The 21,649-nt window shown below is 40.6% G+C and overlaps 1 protein-coding gene across 27 annotated transcripts in view; it reads right to left on the bottom strand.

Moving 5' to 3' along the window:
* MAP4 (microtubule associated protein 4) overlaps positions 1-21,649 on the bottom strand; it is a 153,086-nt gene that overhangs the window by 39,986 nt on the left and 91,451 nt on the right. For all 27 annotated transcript variants that reach the window (XM_061397620.1, XM_061397621.1, XM_061397622.1 and 24 more), the window contains 5 exons: positions 8,681-8,803; positions 6,129-6,242; positions 3,563-3,697; positions 1,927-2,982; positions 1,082-1,201 (listed from right to left, as the gene is read on the bottom strand). In XM_061397620.1, coding sequence (XP_061253604.1) covers positions 1,082-1,201; positions 1,927-2,982; positions 3,563-3,697; positions 6,129-6,242; positions 8,681-8,803 — 1,548 coding nt within the window. The remainder of the gene's footprint in view (positions 1-1,081; positions 1,202-1,926; positions 2,983-3,562; positions 3,698-6,128; positions 6,243-8,680; positions 8,804-21,649) is intronic.

The following is a 21,649-nucleotide window of genomic DNA, read 5'->3' as shown; positions in this document are numbered from 1 at the left end:
TCAGTGAGAGCAGACTAGGACAGCTCTTGCCAAGTCTGATGCAATGAATGACTTCAAAGAATATGAAAATACTTAAAACAGTGACTTTTGTTCTTGTCTTTATCCCCTCCAATGTCCTCCAAATCCTACCATTTACTTAATATACCTCAGGCCAATTATTGTTTTTCTTGAAAACTGCTAGGCTTTAGCAATTCACAGCATCATTTAACTTGGCTATTAATCCACAGCTATTTGGTGCTCTCTCTTATACTATTTAATTCAATTGTTATATACATCTTTGATTGCAGAGTTCATGCCTGGGAACTTATGTCTTAGCATGACATGTGCACAAGGACTTGAGAAATCCTTAATGGTATGCTAAATCACTAAAACAACATTTTAAAAGTCATATATTTATTTACTTGGTGCTAGCCAGTGTTCAAAGCAGTAGAGATTCCAAGTGAACTAAGTCTTGGTCCCTGCCCCCAAGTGCATGTTCTAACCACAGTCACAGAACAGTAGACAAAGAATCACTAAGTTGATAAAGTTGATAATCACGTGTACAGGCTTCTGGCTTAGCATCAAAACTGTGTGAAGCTCACTGAATAATTCAACTTTCAAGTTAGCAAGTATTTTAGGCTCCTTAGTGTATTTAAGAATTTGTTACATTCTGGAAACTTGTTAAAATGCATCTTATGACAAAGGCCTGAGGAGGAGCCGACGATCCTGCATTTCTAATAAGCCCCTAGGTAATGGCTGAAGCTGTTGGGCCATGGAGCCAACTGTAACTAGCAAGGAGTGACAGAACACGTGACCAATTCATTCATCTTAGAACTGAGTTAACTGCATATAAGGAAACTAAATAACCTGCCTAAGGCAACACAGGATATAACAGTAAATGGCTGTCTTGGATGAGTTGTCTTAGGTTGATGCACTGATAATTTTAAAATATCTAACAAGATGACTCTGCCTAATCAACACAAGATCTGGTTAAGTGGTCCTGATGACTACCACCTTATAACCAGGAACAATGTCTTCTAACACCTTCTCGTCTTTCCCAGTTTAAGTGGTTTCAAAGAGGCCACTTTGTTTCCTGACTTACCTGAAGTCTCTGAAGGAAGCTCAGAAGTTTGACTAGATGGTTTCTTTTGCTCTAGTTCTTCTAACACAGAATCCTCATCTGTTGGCAAGCTGTGCTTTTGGCCCATGGCCACGACTGCTTCTAAAGGTAAAAGTCAAAACCACAAAGATTTCAGAAAAGCACTGATTCAGCTACCTCTCCACCTTGCAGAAATTGGAAATGGGAACAGTTTTTGAGGAATGAGGGATGCTCCTATGAGGGCAGAGAGAACTGGAGTGGTAGTTTGAAGGGGGAGGGCAAGGCGGATTGGGATGGTTGGTTTCTTTTTTTTTTTTTTTACATAAGGGAAAAATAACAACTGTTTTTATGTTGGTAGGAAAGATCCAATATAAAGCAGGGTGGGCGGGGGGAGTGGCAGAAATTGGTGAGAGACAGGAAGAGAGAGAATGGCCAGGGCAATGTGCACAAGGAGACAAGGTGGGATTTAGTTTAAGACAAAGATGCTGGCTCTGATGACTAGGAGCAAGGACCGTTTGCTGATGGCAACAAGAGGGAAGGCAGAGTCTAAGATAAAGAAACAGGTAGTAAGATACATGAGCAAGTGGAATTCTGTGAAAGTTCTCTTTAATTACTTCAATCTTCAATTATCTATAAGGAAAACAGGAAGATGAGTGAGAAAAAGGATGGAGAAGGGGCTGGCGGCCGGAGGAGGGTGAAGGTGAGAAAAACTGTCTAGGGGAGCAGGAATGTGTGTAGACTTGCAAAGTACAGTGGGACTGTCTTCATTCTCCCTAGCATGATGCTCGGGCCTCACTCTTCTGGAGACTACATGGACAGAAATACCGCAAGTAAACGTAAGCCCATACCTGGTGAAGTCATGAGAGGTACAGCTGACTGTCCCTCATCCTGGAGAGATTTTAACTGGGAATCCTCACTTGTTGCTTCCTGGGTCTGTGCAGTTTCCATGTCCTTAACAGGAACTGGTACCACCTCTGCTTCTGAGAATTTGGCCAGAGCCGCATTGTTGGCCAGGTTCACCTCCGTTTCAGGGGGCTGAGCAACATCCTTTGCCAGGGTCACCTCTGTTTCTGGGGGCAGAGCCACATTCCTGCCCAGGGCCATCTCTGTTGCTGCAAGTGAAACCGTATCCTTGCCCAGGGTCACCTCTATTTCTTGACGTGGAGCCACATCCTTGGCCAGGGTCGTCTCTATTCCTGGGGATGGAGCCATGTCTTTGACTGGCACGATGACTTCTGTTTCTGGAGGTGCAGCCATGTCCTTGTCTAGAATGGCCTCTGTTTCTGGGGGTAGTCCCATTTCCCTGCTCAGGGCCACCTCTGTTTCTGAGGACAGGCCTATCTCTTTGGCTGAGCGTATTTCTGTGGATGACACAATGTCCTCATCCAGGGGTGCCTCTATCTCTGAGAGTGATGCTGCACCCTTAACGGGGGTCATCTCTTGGTCTGTAGGTGGGACTGTGCCCTCAGCTGAGGCCAAATCCATTGTAACAGGTGGAATGCTCTCTGTTTCTTTGAATAGTAGTATGTCCTGGGCTGCGGATACCTCTGTTTCTGTGGACAGTGCCAGGTCCTCGTCCAAAGACACATCTGTTTCTGTGGGCAATATGGCATCCTTAACTGCGGTTTCCTCTGTTTGTACAGGCAGTACCACATCCTTGACTAAGGCCATATCTGATTCGATGGATGATTCCACGTCCTTGACCAGTGCCTCATCTGGTTTGGTAGGTGATTCCATGTCTTTAGCCAATGCCACCCCTGTCTCTGTGGCTGGCACCACATCTTTAGCCAGGACCATCTCTGCTTCTCGAGATGGCGCCATGTCAGCCGCCTGCAGTTTCATCATCATCTCCAATGCTTCTGCTCTCTCTTCTCCTGATGCCATTTCTACTTCCTCAGCTGGCTCTAAGGGAAATAAGTTGGACACTTAGGATCCATCATTGCCTGCTCATAGCTCTTCACTCAAAACTTACGTTTTTAGGCCATGAGAGATCTGGCTTTTGTGACCATAACGTCCTAAACATAACTAAAAAGCTGTCCATTAATGCATTTTTTGCTACTCTTCAACAGTTTCAATATTTAGAAGAATAAAATATTGGCAGAACATATAGTGGAGGAGGAAAGGCAAAGGAGAGAAAAAAAACACAGGTCAAAAAAACCCCAAAACACACACCAACACAGGTACACAATTAGTGGCAGGAAGGGAACCTATGGATGTCAAGAAACGCCCCCACCTCTGAGTTCTAAATCTGCACTGAATTACACGGACCATCTTTGCCCTCTAACTTTGATTGTATTTCAACTACAACTTAATTCCTCCAGCTGTGAAGTCAGTACTTTAAAAACATTTAAAAGTTTAAAAAGTTTAAAAACATTTGTGACAGTGGTGAAAATTTTATCCATGCTGCAAGCAAAAGGCTAAAAACTATATGATGATTACTGATACTGTAACTATTAAGTGCAAAGAAGGAGTCTAATAATGTACCTGCTGTTGGCTGCAGAGGCTGTGGAACGGCCTCGGGGGAAGTGAAGGATTCCAAGTGTGCAGGGTTGGGGGCTTCTGCAGACCACCCCTGAGGAACAACAGCTGCAGGAGCAAATGTGTCGCAGGGTAACATACCTAATAGTAACACAGAAATCCATTTTTGAAACTCAGTCAACATTGAGGAAAAAGCACATTTGATATCTGAAATCAGTTTATACACTGCCATAAAGACATAGGTCAACAGGAACAATGAGAAACAAAGGAGGAAAGTTTAAAAGTAAAAATCGCTGACATGTGTAAGGTTTGGCTAACTGTTAGGCTGTCACACCACTAATCAACATTGACTGGCCACCTACAGTGTTTTGCAAAGATTCAAAAATTACAATTTTGTGAAAATGATTTGTAAATTATTAAGAACTAGACAGATTTAAAGTATTATTATTATGCTGTCCTCTGCCAGACATAATATCACACGGGATTTAATATCACCGGGTCCTTGCCATCAGGATTACAATTTAGCTAGAGAGGCAAAAGACACATATATCAAATAAGGAAAACTGTGTTGTATGGACTAAATGTTATTAGAGTTTACAAACAAATATGAAGAAGACCAGAATAGTCACAGAAGGTTTCAGAGGAGAAACAAGAATAAGAAGAGAGGAGAGAGAAGTTAATTTCAGGAATGGAGATACCATTGAGCAAAGAAAAGAATGAAGATGCCAAAAGCACATGAATGTTTCTTGGACTATGAGATCAGTCTGATTTAAATAGGTCTTGTAAACCAGAGAGGTAAAACAAGATTAGAACAAACAACAGAAGAAGGATCTGGAAAACCAGATAAATCAAGAGCAAAAAACCCCCAAAGGACAGGGGCATGCTATCTTAAGGTATTAACCATGAAAATGAGATAAGAATAAAGAACAAGGAGTCAGAGTGATCAGGCATATTCAGAAATAATTTTAAAAGGGAGCAGGATTCTGACAGGTGACTACTGAGATACTCTAGGTATGAAGAGATAGGGGCATTCATTAGGGTAAAGCAGAGAGAGAATAAAGGAAGAGAAGAAAGATGCTGTAAAGAGAGAAGTCAATGCAACTAAATGACTCCCTAGCTAGTGAGCTGAAAAAAAAAAAAAAAACAGGAGTCAAAGCCAAAATCAACTCAGGAGATTAGATGACAGCATCAAAGTCAATTTATTCAACATCCTTCTTCCAAGAGATCATCAGGCCACAGGAAAGCACAAGTGAAACATATTACTACTAGTTAGGATCTTTACCAAAAACAAAATTATAAACATAATTTGAAGTGGGACTTACTGATGATGGGTAATGAAGGACACCAGAACATGTCACCCTCAGATACACCACTTTGACATAAAAATTTTGAGCTGAAGGCATTCAAGCAAACAGCAAACCCAGAAAAAGCTACCACCTTTCTGACTAAAGGCAGGATATAAATGTTCCTTTCACTGGCAAGAGATGCTCATCAGGCCAGAGAGGGCACCAGAGGAATCTGCCAACAAACCTGACTCCATTAGTTTCCTCCCACATATTTACCCTCCCACAGTACGACTCTTGGAAGTGTAAAATTGCTTCATTTTTCCTGTCATTTCTCTATAAGTTTATTATTCTTTCTTGAGGATGTTACACAAACTGAATTTCTAAGCTACCACTTTGAGTTGCTTTCTTCCCATGTGATATATGTTGCATGCCTATCTGTCCATGGGGATTCTCCAGGCAAGAATACTGGAGTGGGTTGCCATGCCCTCCTTCAGGGGATCCTCCCAACCCAGGGATTGAACTCAGCTCTCCCGCATTACAGGTGGATTCTTTACCATCTGAGCCACCAGGGAAGCCCAAATTACTTGCTTTTTTCTTTGATAAATCTTTTTATTAAACTCAACTGAACACCAAAGATGAGTAGAAGTAAAGCTTTGCCTGCCCTACAGTTCCTTGGCCACATTCATGTTAAGCTATATAAAACCAGGAATGAGGATACTACTAATTGAGAACCAAGATCTGTTTAACGTTTTACTATGTACCAGATACTACGTGGTGTACTTTTACATAATTTTATTTAATCATCACCACATCTTTAAGGTTAGAACTAATGGTGGCTCCATTTTATAAAGAAATCAAACTTTAGGGAGGATATAACTTTCTTAAAAAGTCCACGAACTAATAAAATGTGGAGACAGAAGCTGGCCCTACGATACAGAGTTCAAGATTCTCCCATAAGAGGAGGTAAGCAGCCTCTGAGCAGCTCAACTGTGAATTTTTATGACTAAAACTCTGTCCCTGGAATTTTCCTGGCAAGAATACTGGAGTGGGTTGCCATTTCTTTCTCCAGTGGATCTTCCTGACCCAGGGATTGGACCTGGATCTCCCGCACTGCAGGCAGATTCTTTACTTACTGAACCATCAGGAAAGCCCAATTTAGAAACAGCCTTGTGACAGACAGAGTCCCTAAACATGACTTTCCCTAGTGGTTCACTTCAAATGTGATGAATGAAAGGCCACATTAATTGCTTGGAATTCAGAAATAAATCCAGTTAGAGAAGTCATACCATAAGTGTCTTTCATGGGATCATTTTGTTCTACAAATGCTGAAGTATTGGTTGTTCCACTGGGGAAAAAGAGCGAATCTTCTAGGCCGTCATCATGGTGCATCTTAAAGGGATCTGGAATAAAGAAGGAATTTAAAACTCATTTCCAGAACACAACTAGAAAGATTAGCATTTATTATTGAATGAATATTCAATATTATTGAATATTGTGTGTTGTCAACAGTGTGCTAAATAAGATAATACGTGACTGAACATGCCAGGGAATCAAATATTCACTAATTCACTTTCACAGTTAAAATTACAAAATCTCATATTCTCTAATATTTGATTATCTAAATCAGTCAGGCAACAAATACACAAAACTGAAAGTACAAATCATGCTTGAGTCTATACTAGGAGGTGAGAGTACAAATATAACTAAACTTTCAATATGTATTTACAGAGCAGACATTCATTCTAGGTTATTAAAAAAAAAAGTAAAAAGGACATTTTCACCTCCTGTGAACATCATGAAGAAAACTGCATTTCAAAAGCTGTCTGAATGAGACAAGGTGAACAGCTGGCATCTGAAGAGAATGAACTCTATACTCAGGAGCTGGCATGAGTGAAGGCACTGAAAACATTAGGTAAACTCTACCTTCTTACAAAAAAAGAGCAAAGCCACTCAGGCCAAGCAAGAATTCTGCTCTCTAAGGAGGCCATCTCAAAATGCAACATACATCTGAGTTACCCCAGAAAGCCAGGGGTAAAAGATTGCTAGGACCTAAGACATGCATTTCTATTCTCAGTGAATGCTAATTCTGTACTTCCACTGTCAGAGGCGGCTGCACTGAAGTCTAGGCCTTAAATTAGCAACAAAAATAACTGTTGCATGGTTCGCGTATTAGGAGAGGAAGACTGCCAAATCACATGTAAAAATCAAAGATTTCTATGAAATTCTGTCATTTATTCATCACTATTTTGTCGTTCAGTTGCTCAGTCACGTCCCACTCTTTGCGACCCCATGAACTGCAGCACACCAGGCCTCCCTGTCCTTCACTATTTCTCAGACTTGCTCAAACTCATGTCCATTGAGTTGGGGATGTCATCCAATCATCTCATCCCCTGTGGCCCCCTTCTCCTCTTGCTCTCAACCTTTCTGGGCATCAGGGTCTTCTCCAGTGACTCGGCTCTTTGCATCAGGTGGCCAATATATTTTACTGGGTGTGTATGATATGCAGACCCTGAACACTCTAAAAATCCTAAGATGTATAAAAATAAGAGTTGAAAACATTTAGCAGATGGATATACTTTAGTTCATATTTAAGCTGAGAACTAAAGATGGGGGGGAGATGAAGAGCCTTCTTTTTCTACATTCCCTCCCCTTAGTGATCTCATCCAATCTCACAGTTCACAGGTAAATATACAGAGACACAAAGTTAGTTAGTGGTAGCTTAGGGTTAGGATGGATAGGAGGTAGGCAGTGAGATCTAAGGAGTACTGAGTTTCTTTAGGAGGTATATAAATATACTAACATCCACCTAATTGTATACTTTGAATGGGTGAATTGTATGGTATGTGAATTATATCTCAATAAGGCTTCTTTTAAAATTACACATATCCAGGGTAACCAATGACTGGAGAGTGGTACAGAACATCAAGTACTAGATGATCTGGAACCAGTTATGAGCACCTTACTTCCCTGGTGGCTCGGACGGTAAAGCGTCTGCCTACAATGTGGGAGACCGGGGTTCGATCTCTGGGTCAGGAAGATCTCCTGGAGAAGGAAATGGCAACCCACTCCAGCATTCTCGCCTGGAAAATCCCATGGACAGAGGAGCCTCTTAGGCTGCAATCCATGGGGTCGCAAAGAGTCAGACATGACTGAGTGACTTCACTTCACTTCACGAGCACCTCATAAGTTAGATAACAAAACAGAAACCATATAGTATAAGTAGAAACAAATACCGTGAGCTCTCAACTTGACTGCTCTGACGTGGAGGTATCAATGCCACTGCTTTGAGGTCCTTATGCAGCCCACCCCTCCTGCCACTTCTAGCTCTAGGCAACAACAGGTATGTTTTTTTTTCTATATATAAATTAGTTTTAATTTTATAGAAACTGGGTATAAGTTTTCATTTCTCTTGTGTCAAATGAGGACAATATACATTTGTCAGAGTTAGGTAATAAATGTAGAGAGAACGTATATTGAGGCTCTAGCACTGTGCCTGGGACAAAAAGGCATTCCACAAATGGTGTCCTTATTACTATAATTCTCGACAGAAGAATTAAAGTTCTAGGGTACAACTGATCATTTAGTCCTCAATGAAGATGAATTTCAGTTAATTTAGTCAAAACAGGTTTTGAAGGGGAGAGAACAAAGGGGCACTTGCCTCAGAGGAAGGGATAAATAGAGAGGAGAAAGGCCAACTAAATGTCCAGAGGAAACCATTATACCTGGGTTGTGCTTTACGAGCAATATTTAGGCTGAAATGTTTTATCTGAGTGGTGACTGGAGGCTTTTCATGTTTAAGTTATTATATTCAGCAGTCACAAGCAAGTCTTGTACTTACCAGTCTGGATAGGATTTACCATGCGCTCAGGTTCAAAGCAAAAGTTTGTATTTTCTGGCCAGTTCTGGCTGTTCTGATATCCCTGGTAGGCCATCTTCTCTTCAAGGAATTCAGATGGAAACCCTTCAAACAGAAACAGGAAACCAAAGTTATAAGGTACCACTGTTGACATTTGATTGTTTCTATTTCTGTCTTTTGTAAATAAAACTACTATGAACATTCAAGTACAGGTTTTCATGTAGACATATGTAAGATTTTATAGAATTATTTAGCTTAGTTCTCAAATAACAAAAACACAAATGTAATAGCATGGCCCCATTCTGAATTATTAAGGAGAAATCAACCAGAAGATGATAAAGAGAAAACAAGATTTTTCTGATGCCCTGAGGTTGATGATAGGACTCCATTTGTAACTGACTCAACAGATTGTAAGCAACAGCCTCAAAACTTGGCTCTTTGGCTGTCTTCGAGAATAGTTTTTCTTTCCCCCACTTTTCTATTAGTAAATATTCTAGTAAATCTGCAAAGGTTAAACCACAGGAGGGACAGAAGGAGGGATAAAGGGAGGGAGACAGAGTAAACAAGCAAGCAAAGGGTTGGGTATTAGTATAGATTAAGCGCTAGACTCTGCTCTACTGAAAGCTAACCATGCAAACACAGGACAGCCTTTTTATTTCTCCCCGTCTCAGTAATGACCTCTAAGGATACTTGTCATTTTATCAATAATTTTACACTACACAGGAAAGTATTAGCATTTCAATCTTTGAATTATGGCCTACTTAGAGAAGGTACACTCACCATCTCTTATTTCAAAGTTAATAAAGTCAATCTGCTTAGGGTTTTAACACAACAAATGCTTCCCACAGAATAAGAATCAAAGTGTTGGGTGCTAACTAATACTGTTCCTCATCCACTGAAATGAACTCCTGCCAGGCTTATTTCCCTTGACTCCAACAGGAAAGCGGATTAGTCCCCTCAAGCCCGTGCTTCTTGCCCCTGTGCCTTTGCTCACGTGATCTACCTGTCTGAAATGTTCCCTCTTGTACCAACATCCCAAGGCCAGGACCCAGGTCAGAGCTTCCACAGAGCCTCTCTTCAGATTTTAATGCTCATTTTCCTTTACTAAGCTCTTTCAACATTTGTTGTTGTTCCTAGCAAACAATTTAGCCCTTAACCACGTATTTTTTTTATTAGCCTTTATTTAAAAAAAAAAACAACTTAAACCTAGATAGCATATGAAAAAGCAGAGACATTACTTTGCCAACAAAGCTCCGTCTAGTCAAGGCTATGGTTTTTCCAGTGGTCATGTATGGATGTGAGAGTTGGACTGTGAAGAAGGCTGAGCGCCAAAGAATTGATGCTTTTGAACTGTGGTGTTGGAGAAGACTCTTGAGAGTCCCTTGGACTGCAAGGAGATCCAACCAGTCCATCCTAAAGGAGATCAGTCCTGGGTGTTCACTGGAAGGACTGATGTTGAAGCTGAAACTCCAGTACTTTGGCCACCTCATGCGAAGAGTTGACTCATTGGAAAGGACTCTGATGCTGGGAAGGGTTGGGGGCAGGAGGAGAAGGGGAAGACAGAGGATGAGATGGCTGAATGGCATCACCGACTCCATGGACATGAGTCTGAGTGAACTCCGGGAGTTGGTGATGGACAGGGAGGCCTGGTGTGCTGCGATTCATGGAGTCGCAAAGAGTCGGACACAACTGAGCGACTCAACTGAACTGAAACCTTTTAAGTATTCTATGTTCATCATGTAAAAATCCATTATTTAACATGTGTTAATCTTATTTCCCCAAATCATTAATATGTGTTCTTTAAAAAGTAAAAAGTATGCTTTTATCACTTTATTTCTTCATAATGTTTAGCTCAGTGCATGGCACAGAATTGTGCTCAAAAAACAAAGTGCTATCAAAATTACCACAAGGGTCATTATTCTAGACTGGATGATTTAACAAATTCATATATATCAACCTTCTTGGAAAACGATTTATATTTAATATGAAAAGCATAAGAAACCCAAGAAGCATTTAAGCGACAGTCTATCATTTCTAAAATAAACTTTAAAAGGCTATGATTCTGCTTAAATTTCTTACCCTTTGAGAAATAAAGCAGTTGTTAATCAGTGAAGTGGGGACAGTTTGCTCACATATTCTGTAGAAGAATAAACACCTCTGGTAATCTCCCCTCTGTGCTGGTGACGCGGCCCAGCCTGGAAGCAATGTTCAGAATAGCCTCTGGCCAACAGTGTTATTAATGAGCATTTTTGACACAGGCTCTCTCCCACATTTTCATTCAGTGTTACTGACCTAGATTTCCTTTTTATAACTCCAAAGTATAAGCAGGAAAACTCCCTTGCAGGAACAACAGCCTTCAGAATAAATGTGTGTGTGTGTGTGTGTGTGTGTGTGTGTGTTTTTAAAGCATAATTGCAATCTACTTAGTCTATTTCAGACAAAGAATGAAATATTAAATTTAAAATAAAAAGTAATTTACTTAATACAATGGAAAAAACCCTAGATACTTTGGTTCTCCTATAAACGTAGAATGGGGGGAAAAAGGCCAGTTTCTATTTCTATGAAATTGGAAGCATTTTACAGAAAAGGCAAATGGCTAGATATTTAAAGTGTCAATTAATCTAGTAATATCTGTATCTCTATATATCAAAGCCAGAATAATTGTATCAGATAAGAGCCATTCAAAGTGCAACACAGACCAATAGATCTTAATTAAAAAAAGTTCATTGATATGGTTTCAGATTCCACAATGCAAGTAACCTTTAAGAAACGACCACTTCTCCAATTATGATGTCAAATCAAAGAAAAATATCTAGTTACCTGAGGAAAAAACTATCAAAATACCCTTTATCTTAACTTACATATATATATATATATATATATATATATGTGAAATGGATTTCCTTCTTATAGTTCAACTCAAACAACATATTGTGACATACTGAATTGTAGCTGTCTTTTATTAAACCAGACAGTTCACCAGAAATTTAGATACACCACCAGCCTTCTTACTCAACATTTTTTTTTTTTTAAGTATACTCATTAAAAATGTTAACCTTGGGCAGGGTACCTTGGGCAGGTAACACATTAATGTTAATATATCATATATTTTAATATAAATTATAATTAATATAAATAAGTCATATTTATTGTTGCTGTTTTAAAAAAATGTTTCTAAAGTCTTCATTTTAATATCTAATTTATAAATATTGATAGATAAAACCCATTATATAAAAAAAAGTTCTTTGGGTCCTTAATAATTTTGTAAATAGCTTTACTGAGGTACACCAAACATACAATAAGCTCCACATATTTAAAGTGTATAATTTGATAAACCTTGACTATGTATGCCATCACCACAAGAGAACATCCTCAAAAGTTTCCCAATTTTTAAATGTGAAAACTGGTCTTGTTGCCAAAAAGCTTGAGAGCTGATGCCTTAAGAGTATTTAGACATATTCTCCCTCTGGAGAATTCTGCTATTTATCTGGAGAGTCAAGTAAAAAAGATACAGAAGCCAAAAAGAGCATGGACTGGGGCAGAAGACTAAGGTACTAATCTAGCTCGATCCAAAGAGTTAACTCATTTAATTCCTTCAAACTTCAATATTTTCACCTGTACCATCAAAGCATTGTACCAATACCTGGTATCTAAGCTCCCTTCCCTTACAAAAGTCTGTTAGTCTACACCCTACGCTTCTATGTACTACACTGTAGGCTCATATTTACTATCATCCTTCTAGCCCCCTCCCCCAACACCCCTCCTCTTCTCTCCCGAGTCAAGAAGTCCAAGACTAAGTTCAGGCTTCACCACATTTTTGTGATAGAAATTTAACCATCTGAGGAATGGGAATACATATAATAAACTATCTCATTATCTCATTAAGCACTAAACTCTATGATGATGTTTAAAGTACATGGAAAATTAAGAAAATTAATGCTGGCAAGAGGGTTTCATAGATAAGATGGGGGAAATCTAGGAATATATATTTTCAATGGCTGTTGACACTTTAAGTAACACATATGAGAATGTCTTAGATTATTATCACAAAGATCAAACAAAATTGGCTAGGGAAATAATGTGTATATTCATACATATATTGATTATAGAATGATAAAGCAATTGTGGCAAAATGTTACTGATTGGTGAACCTGGAAAAACATATGAAAGTTCTTTGTTTTATTTGTTCTATTCTTTCATTGTATATCTGTAATTATTTCAAAATAAAAACTGAAGTACTTCTAGTTCTATTTTCTAAAAATAGAAACAAGTGACAGAAGAAAACTCTTCTCAGATTTTCCACCAATTCCACTTTTTTATAATAAAATAGCTTTAAATGCTCATATCCAACTATATTAGGATGTCCTTCTACTCTGCACTAAACAGGCAAAGACTTCATTAACCTTCCTGATTTGAATGATATATGGCCACCCCTAAATTGTTGGAGATGTTTTTAAAAGACTTCTAGAGTTCTAATACTATTTGAAAACACCAAAGCACTGAAGGTCTCAAGAAGAAAGAGAGATTGACTTTGAGTTAACAGATTCTTTTTGGTTTGCCAGCATGCTTGTCTTAGAAATTTACTAACAAAAAAACAGAAACAAAAAACACAGTATGCTCATTTTGCTTCAATCTGTGCCCCTCCCAGAACGGGCACAGGTGAAGGCTGCCACCATAAGGCCACAATACACCCTAAGTTAGCAACAGTTGAGCTATAAACACTACAGTGTTTTCAGCTGTTCCTTTTACTTGCCATGACACTCGATTTACTACCATCCTGAATGTACACCATTCCTATAAAAATGTTTCTACACGAGATCCTTTTTCATTCTCTAAAAGGTTGTTTCTGTACTCTCCTCGCCAGCATCCTCCATCTCATACAAACTCTTACTTTATAGAAAACAGTATTCTTCCACTGACCTTGCCTCTATTCCAAACTTATCTACACGAGTCCATCATTACTTCTTTCCTTCCTATTTGTGAGAGACGTATGATCCTCCACCTTCACTTTTTTTTTTTAATTTGGGAAAAAAAAAAAAAACACAAAAACCTGTCAAACTAGAGAATTTAAGAAATGCACATCATTCTCCTTTCCAAGGACAGCATTCGTGCAAGTACCCCATTCATCATCTTTCCCTGTATCATCTACTGCTCCAACCTCCTAGACTTGGTCTCTTATCTCTTCTCTCCTCCTGTTATAAGCACAATAAATCTCTACCATCTTTAAAACACAAGCAAAATTCAAACTGTATTAAAGAGTATTTCCTATAGAATTATGGATTAAAAGGAATTTAGATTTTACTTTGAACAAGCCAACAGTAAAAAACAAATGAGAAAATTTGGGAAATATTGGTGAACTGAATACTAACTGGACATCTGACATTATGAAATGGGGTGTGAATGTGTGTGTGTTGAGCTTTAAGCCAACTTTTTCACTCTCCTCTTTCACTTTCATCAAGAGGCTCTTTAGTTCTTCACTTTCTGCTGTAAGGGTGGTGTCACCTGCATATTTGAAATTATTGATATTTCTCTCAGCAATCTTGATTCCAGCTTGTGCTTCTTCCAGCCCAGTGTTTCTCATGATGTACTCTGCATATAAGTTAAATAAGCAGGGTGACAATAGACAGCCTTGACGTACTCCTTTCCCAATCTGGAACCAGTCTGTTCTGTTTAAAACTCAACATTCAAAAAACTAAGATCATGGCATCTGGTCCCATGACTTCATCGCAAAGAGATGGGGAAGCAATGAAAACACTGACAGACTTTATTTTGGGAGGCTCCAAAATCACTGCAGATGGTGACTGCAGCCATGAAATTAAAAGACGCTTGCTCCTTGGAAGAAAAGTTATGACCAACTAGAGAGCATATGAAAAAGCAGAGACATTACTTTGTCAACAAAGGTCCGTCTAGTCAAAGCTATGGCTTTTCCAGTAGTCATGTATGGATGTGAAAGTTGGGCCATAAAGAAGGCTGAGCACTGAAGAATTGATGCTTTTGAACTGTAGTGTTGGAGAAGACTCTTGACAGTCCCTTGGACAGCAAGGAGATCCAACCAGTCCATCCTAAAGGAAATCAGTGCTGAACATTCATTGGAAGGACTGATGCTGAAACTGAAACTCCAATACCTTGGCCAACCTGATGCAAACAGCTGACTCATTTGAAAAGATGCTGATGCTGGAAAAGATTGAAGGTGGTAGGAAAAGGGGATAACAGAGGATGAGATGGTTGGATGGCATCAGTAACTCAATGGACATGAGTTTGAGTAAACTCCGGGAGTTGGCGATGGACAGGGAGGCCTGGCATGCTGCAGTCCATGTGGTCACAAAGAGTTGGACACAACTGAGTGACTGAACTGACTGATTGTGTGTGTGTGAATGGATAAGTATGTTTTTAAAAAGAATCACATATTTTTTAAGCAAATCCAAGACATCATATTATCCTATCCACATATTAATCTTTATGTCTGGAATTTGCTTCAAAAAAATATCTAGGGTTAAGTGGAGGGAGTTAAGTACAGGACAGATGAAATCAGATTGCCCATCTGTTTGAAAAGTTGAGCAACCAACTAGAGTCTCTGCCTCTAGTCTGACGTTCGTCTTCCTAGCATAAAACATATAAAACTCTTCAGTGTTTTTCCAAAACTCACAGATTACTGAAATTAGTCACACAAGATTCTACACAAGCCAGCCTTAAATAATATTTCAGCATCATTCCCAGCTAACCACACTATTCCTTACCCACATCCTACTGTTTCACATGACCTGCTCTATCCATCTGTAACACTTTACTTTGCTCCCCCCTGCTGTCTGCCTGCTCCAGGCTTACTCATCCTCTCAGGTTCACTCCTCTAGGAAATAGATGCATGTACCACTCCACGGGGACTTCTTTCCTCAGTGTTTGTGTGGAAGACTGTGCACACACACAGACATGTGATACATGATATTGCTCAATGGTTCGATGGCTCTATGATGGGCCACCTGAGAGCAAGGACTGCATCTTTCTATTTGGTATTCCCAGACACAAATGCTGTGTCTGACACCTAGATAGTGCCCAATAAATGGCTGTTGAAAGAAGAAATGACTGCAATTTGGAGGGGGAAGAATTAATCTGGACATTGTGGTTGTTCAGTCACTAAGTCATGTTCAACTCCTTGCGACCCCATGGACTGCAGCGCACCAGGCTTCCCTGACCTTCACTACCTCCCGGAGTTTGTTCAGATTCATGTCCATTGAGTCAGTGATGCTATCTAACCATCTCTTCTTCTGCTGCCCCTTCTCCTTTTGCCTTCAATCTCTGTCAGCTTTTCGCATCAGGTGGCCAAAGTACTGGAGCTTCAGCTTTGGCATCAGTCCTTCTAATTCAGGGTTGATTTCCTTTAGGATTGACTGGTTTGATCCCCTCGAAGTCCAAGGGACTCTCAAGAGTCTTCTCCAGCATCAATTCTTTGGCTCTGTCTCCTTTATGGACATACAAAATACTGATAATTCTGGTGGGCTTTTCTTAAAGATACAACCTGAAAATTAAAGATTCTACTTTTCACAACACCTTTGTTCTATTTAATTTCATTCACATTATTTTTTTTTGCTGAATATTAAAATATAATCAGTATACAATTTACTTTTTCTAAACGTTCAGGGGTATTAAACAATACAAATCTATGTTAAACGAAATCAGCCTATTCAAAGACTTAGTCCTGGTTAGGACTACTTAAGGGTAAAAAAAAGTACAATTAATAATTGTGTCAGGGCAACAGACATCATAAACCATGACTGTTGTTTATCTGTGACAAGATGGGCAGCTACCCTAAGTGAAAGTGAAAGTGAAAGTCACTCAGTCACATCCAACTCTTTTCGACCCCATGGCCTATACAGTCCATGGAATTCTGGAGTGGGTAGCCATTCCCCTCTCCAGGGAATCTTCCCAACCGAGGGATTGAACCCAGGTCTCCCGCACTGCAGGCAGATTCTTTACCAGCTGAGCCACAAGAATAGGGAGAGAGAAAAATTAGGTTCTTTCTTCAGACAAAAATAAGAATTCAAATATCTCCTCAAAATATCAATAACTCATAATAAGCCCCATTTATATTTTCACGTTCTGATGAACAGTTTTATATAAATAGAAGTATTTAAATTATTTTGGTTTAAAGCCAGAAAACACTTTATGAGTAGCCATAATCAAAATTCAACTACAGTAGAAATCCCATGTGAACGTTAAATTGCATTCAGGTCCACAGTCCATATTTCACGACTTCTGTTCATTCTGCCGATTTATTCCAGGATAAATTGACATTTGGATAATTGACATTCCAGCTCTAAACTGAGAATGAAAACCCACTGTCCCAAGTAGGGCAAATTACTCATGGATATTTAACATTCTCATTACAGAATATGATTTGGAACACTACCACACACACGAAGCACAAAGGAATTAACGTCCAAACCATTTACTCTCTTCCTGTTCCCTCAGATTCTGACGGACTTCTTCACATTCTGAGAAGAAGTGTGTCAGCAGTGTGGGGTGGTGGAAGGGTTTGGCTTCCCAAGATTTCTGTTCCCCCTCTTCCTCCTGACATGGAGGCGACAGGTAGTGAGATCTTCCCCCGAGGCAGCAAAGAGAGGCTCCAAGCTAGTTGCAGAGTCAGGTTTCCATCTCTTCTTTCTCTCCACACACAACCAGAGGCACATTTCTTTCCAACTCTCCCTAACTACCATACAGCAAGGGAGGTAAGCCCAAATAACCTGCCAGAAATCCTCCAAAACCCAACAGGCCTCTGCTTCTTCGTCACTAATGCTGATAAAAGGGTTATCACCGCAGGCACTTGATGTGGTTGCTTCCTCTCTGCTCTGAAACAAATGGAATGAAAACTTAAGTCGTTTGTGCCCTCTGGTCCCAACTGTGGCCCAGTCTTCTAAACAAGGCGGGTGTTAACAGTGCAAACACACCAAATCTTCAGAAGGATCCACTGGTGCCCAAGGAGGGTGATTTTCCGTAGACCAAATGAAGGTATCCTTTAACGCAACCAAGGCAGGAGGAGAAGGGGATGATTTCATATGTATCAATTTCAGTTGGTTGGACCAGGTCAAATCGTGGTTTTTCTTTAACTAAGTTGAATGAATCAAACATAACAAAGATACCAACAATTTGATGCTACCTTGAGCTGTACTCATTTATTCATTCAACATCTATTTAGGCATCTACAGTATGTGCCAGGCTCCAAGGTGTTTTCTTTCGTTCTTGCTCTTCGGATGAGTGAGACACTGAGTGGCACTCACTTCCACAAGTTTCAGTGGCACCAAACAGGTGACCTTTCTTTACTTCTGCTGTCACCCAAGTCAAGTCCTACTGAGTTTCATGGAGAGTTTTGTTGGTACCCCTCAGTCTGTGGCATCTCAGAAACTTTTCCACCCTCCAGTAGACTTCAAGAGGTCTGAATCTCAGCCTGGGGTGGGCCCTCTTTCAAATGTACCCTTTTCTTACTTCGCCTGCCTCAGTTCCCATATCTGCTATTCGTTTATTCCTCAGGGTTCTCTTTATCCTTTAGTGGGTAATATGTTATTATTAGTTTTTATGTGTGTCTGCTCAATCACGTCTGACTCTTTGTGACCCCATGAACTGTAGCCTGCCAGGCTCCTCTGTCCATGGAATTATCCGGGCAAGAAGACTGGAGCGGGTTGCCATTTCCTTCTCCAGGGGATCTTCCTGGACCAGGGATGGAACTCTTGTCTCCTTCATTGGCAGGTGGGTTCTTTACCACTGAGCCACCAGGGAAGCCCAGTATTACTTAGTTATTGTTTATATTAACTTTCTCTTGTTCAAATTACTGTTTCTATTTGCTGACTGGACCTTAACACAAAACTGGTACCAAAAGTAGGGTGACTCTGTAAGACAGACTTACAAACATGGGATGTAGACTGGTTCGTCAGGCCTTTGGGTTTCAGTGCAATGCTAACAAGCACCTTACCAATGGGAAACAGGATACTATTAATCCACGGCACACATGACAACACAGTTAGTGGAGCTGTCAAATGTGGATTGTGCTGAAGTGTAAACGAAAGCAAGCACCTGGGGAGCCCAGGCAACTACTGCACTTGAATGTTTGGTGAGGGCGATGACTGCAGTAACTGTAGTACGGACAGAGCCTACTGAATATGCTGAGTGCTCAAAGAAAGAAAAGGACCAACTCAGGTCTCTCAAGCGCTGAGAGTTAGCTTGAAAATCAGAGTTTATATCACAGCCCCAGAGAATCTCTTATTTCCTGTAGCCACAGGTCCGTAACTGAAATGTATAATCATGAGGCCCCAGGTCACTGTGGGCCTCGTGAATGAAGGAGCTTGTCCTTAGGAGCCTGAAGATACTGACTAAATCCCTGAGAAAATGTCACCTGGGGCAGATGCTCTGGAAGAGGATGCTCATTCTCCTTGTGGCCTACCACAGCCACTCTCTCACCCTGGGCCCATAACCAGGGTCAAATCTCAGCACGCTCCAGGGCAGTGTTGGGGACTACACTGCATGGGCAAAATTTGCTCAGCCACCTATTTTTTGTAACAGCCCACAACCTAAAACTTTAGACTAGTTTTAGGTTCACAGCAAAACTGAATAGAAAGTATATAGACTTCCCAAATATTCCTGTATCACCACCAGAAGGCTCCCCTCGCATCCAAATACTCACCATCAAGGTACATTTGTTATAATCAATGAACCTGTACTGACACATTATCACCCAAACCTCATTTTTCAATGGTTTAAAAAATTAAAACAGGAAAGAAAATTCTGAGAAGTTCACATTTCAGTGACCAATTAATAAACGGGCACAGACACACTCATTTGTTTACATACTATCTAGTACTCTTGCCTGGAAAATCCCATGGACTGAGGAGCCCGGTGGGCTGCAGTCCATGGGGTCGCTAGGAGTCGGACACGACTGAGCGAGTTCACTTTCACTTTTCACTTTCATGCATTGGAGTAGGAAATGGCAACCCACTCCAGTGTTCTTGCTTGGAGAATCCCAGGGACGGGGGAGCCTGGTGGGCTGCCGTCTATGGGGTCGCACAGAGTCGGACACGACTGAAGTGACTTAGTAGTAGTAGTAGTAGGGCTACTTTGGTGCTACAGCAGCAGAGCTGAGTTATCTGCTGTCAGAGACCATATGGCCTGCAAAGCCTTATATCTGGTCCTTTATAGATAAATGCCAAGCCAGGTCTAGGATAACAGATATACCTTATGAATCCTGAAGGAAACAGCCTGCACAGCAAAAAAAAAAAAAAAAAGACTCTGATAATAATATATTGGCAGAAACTTGGGGACTGGGTGTAGAAATAGTTTCTAAGGACATTTGACCAAGGAGGGTAGAATATAATTCTATATTTGGTCTTTGTTAACTTATGCAGCTAGAAGTGGCTCTAAAAGCTTGCTCCGTTAGGGAAGAAAAAACTCCAATCTGGTTTATACATGAATCTGCACAGACAGACACAGCACTCAAGCCCCACTTACAGGTAACCCTGAAGGACAATGGTGAGAGAAAATCCTCCAAGTGGGTGGACCTTTGAGCAGAGCATCTGGCTGTCACTGTCCATGGAGTGAGACATGGTTTATACTATTGTACCCCACATGATTATACTATTGTACCCCACATCACTAATCATTTAAAGGGTATCCACTGTAAAGAGAAAAAAGTCAAAGCGTTAGTTGCTCAATTGTGTCAGACTCTTTGCGACCCCATGGACTGTAGCCCACCAGGCTTATCTGTCCATGCAATTCTCCAGGCAAGAAAACTGGAGTGGGTAGCCATACCCTTCTCCAGGGGAACTTCCCGATGCAGGGATGGAATCTGGCACTCTGCATTGCAGGTGGATTCTTTACCATCTGAGTCACCAGGAAAGCCCATTTATTGTAAAGGAAGGCCTTAATAACCAGGCTGACAAAATGACTACAGACATCAGCCAGCCTCTTGCCTCAGGCACCAGAGTGCTTCCTCAATGGATCCACGAAAAAGTGACCATTGTTGAAGGGAGAGAAGCTATGTATGGGATCAACAACACGGGCTTCCCCTAAATCAAGTTGACCGGACTAAAGTTATTGCCAAGTGTGTCCAACTTGTCAACAGCACAGACTCAAACTCAGCCTCCCATAGGGTACCATTCCCAGGGAGACTCAGTTGATTACACCACACTTGAACATCATGGGGAGACTGTGGGAGCAATTAAGGAGAGGCAGAAATTTGTTTTCAGTGGACTAGACATGTATTCTGGATATAGATTTGCCTTCTCTTCCTACCTTGCTTCTGCCAGTGCTCATGAAATGCCTGATCCAGTATCGTAACATTTCATACAGCACTGCTTCCAATCAACAGTCATTTCACAGCAAAGTGGGAGGAAAAAAAAAAGGCTCAAGCCCAGAGTATTAACTGGCATTATCACAGCGCATCACCCAGGATGGCTGGCCCAATTAAAAGATGGAATAATCACTTACTCAGTTGTAGTTTCAACTGGGAAACAACACCCTAAAAGAAGGGGGGTAATGCTTTGAATCAGAGAACCTTATAGAGTGCTGTCTCCACAACAGCCATAATATGTGGATTTGAGAATCAAGGGGAAAACACTATTGTGTCCAATAACTGACTCATCGAATTTTCACTTCAAGTCCTGACAGATTAGAGTTCTGCTAATTTGAAGGTCTTAGTCCCCAAGGAGGAAATATACCTACCATCATACACAACAGTTTAATTGAACTAGAAAATGAGACTCCTACATGGCCATTTGGGACTCCTTACTCCAGTGAACCAATGGGCAGGAAAAAGGGCTACTGTACTTGCTGGGAGGATTGAGCCTCATTATCAGGGGTAAATTGGGTTGCTGCAATGCAATAACAACAAGGAAGATCAGGTATGGAACCCAGTGGAGTCTGTGAGGCACCTCTTAATACTTCCATGTCAATAATAAAGGTCCATGGAAA

The sequence above is a fragment of the Bos javanicus genome, chromosome 22, assembly GCF_032452875.1.
Source record: "Bos javanicus breed banteng chromosome 22, ARS-OSU_banteng_1.0, whole genome shotgun sequence".
Taxonomy (NCBI): domain Eukaryota; kingdom Metazoa; phylum Chordata; class Mammalia; order Artiodactyla; family Bovidae; genus Bos; species Bos javanicus.
The sequence above is the reverse complement of the archived record's forward strand: the minus strand, read 5'-3'. Positions and strand labels throughout refer to the sequence as shown.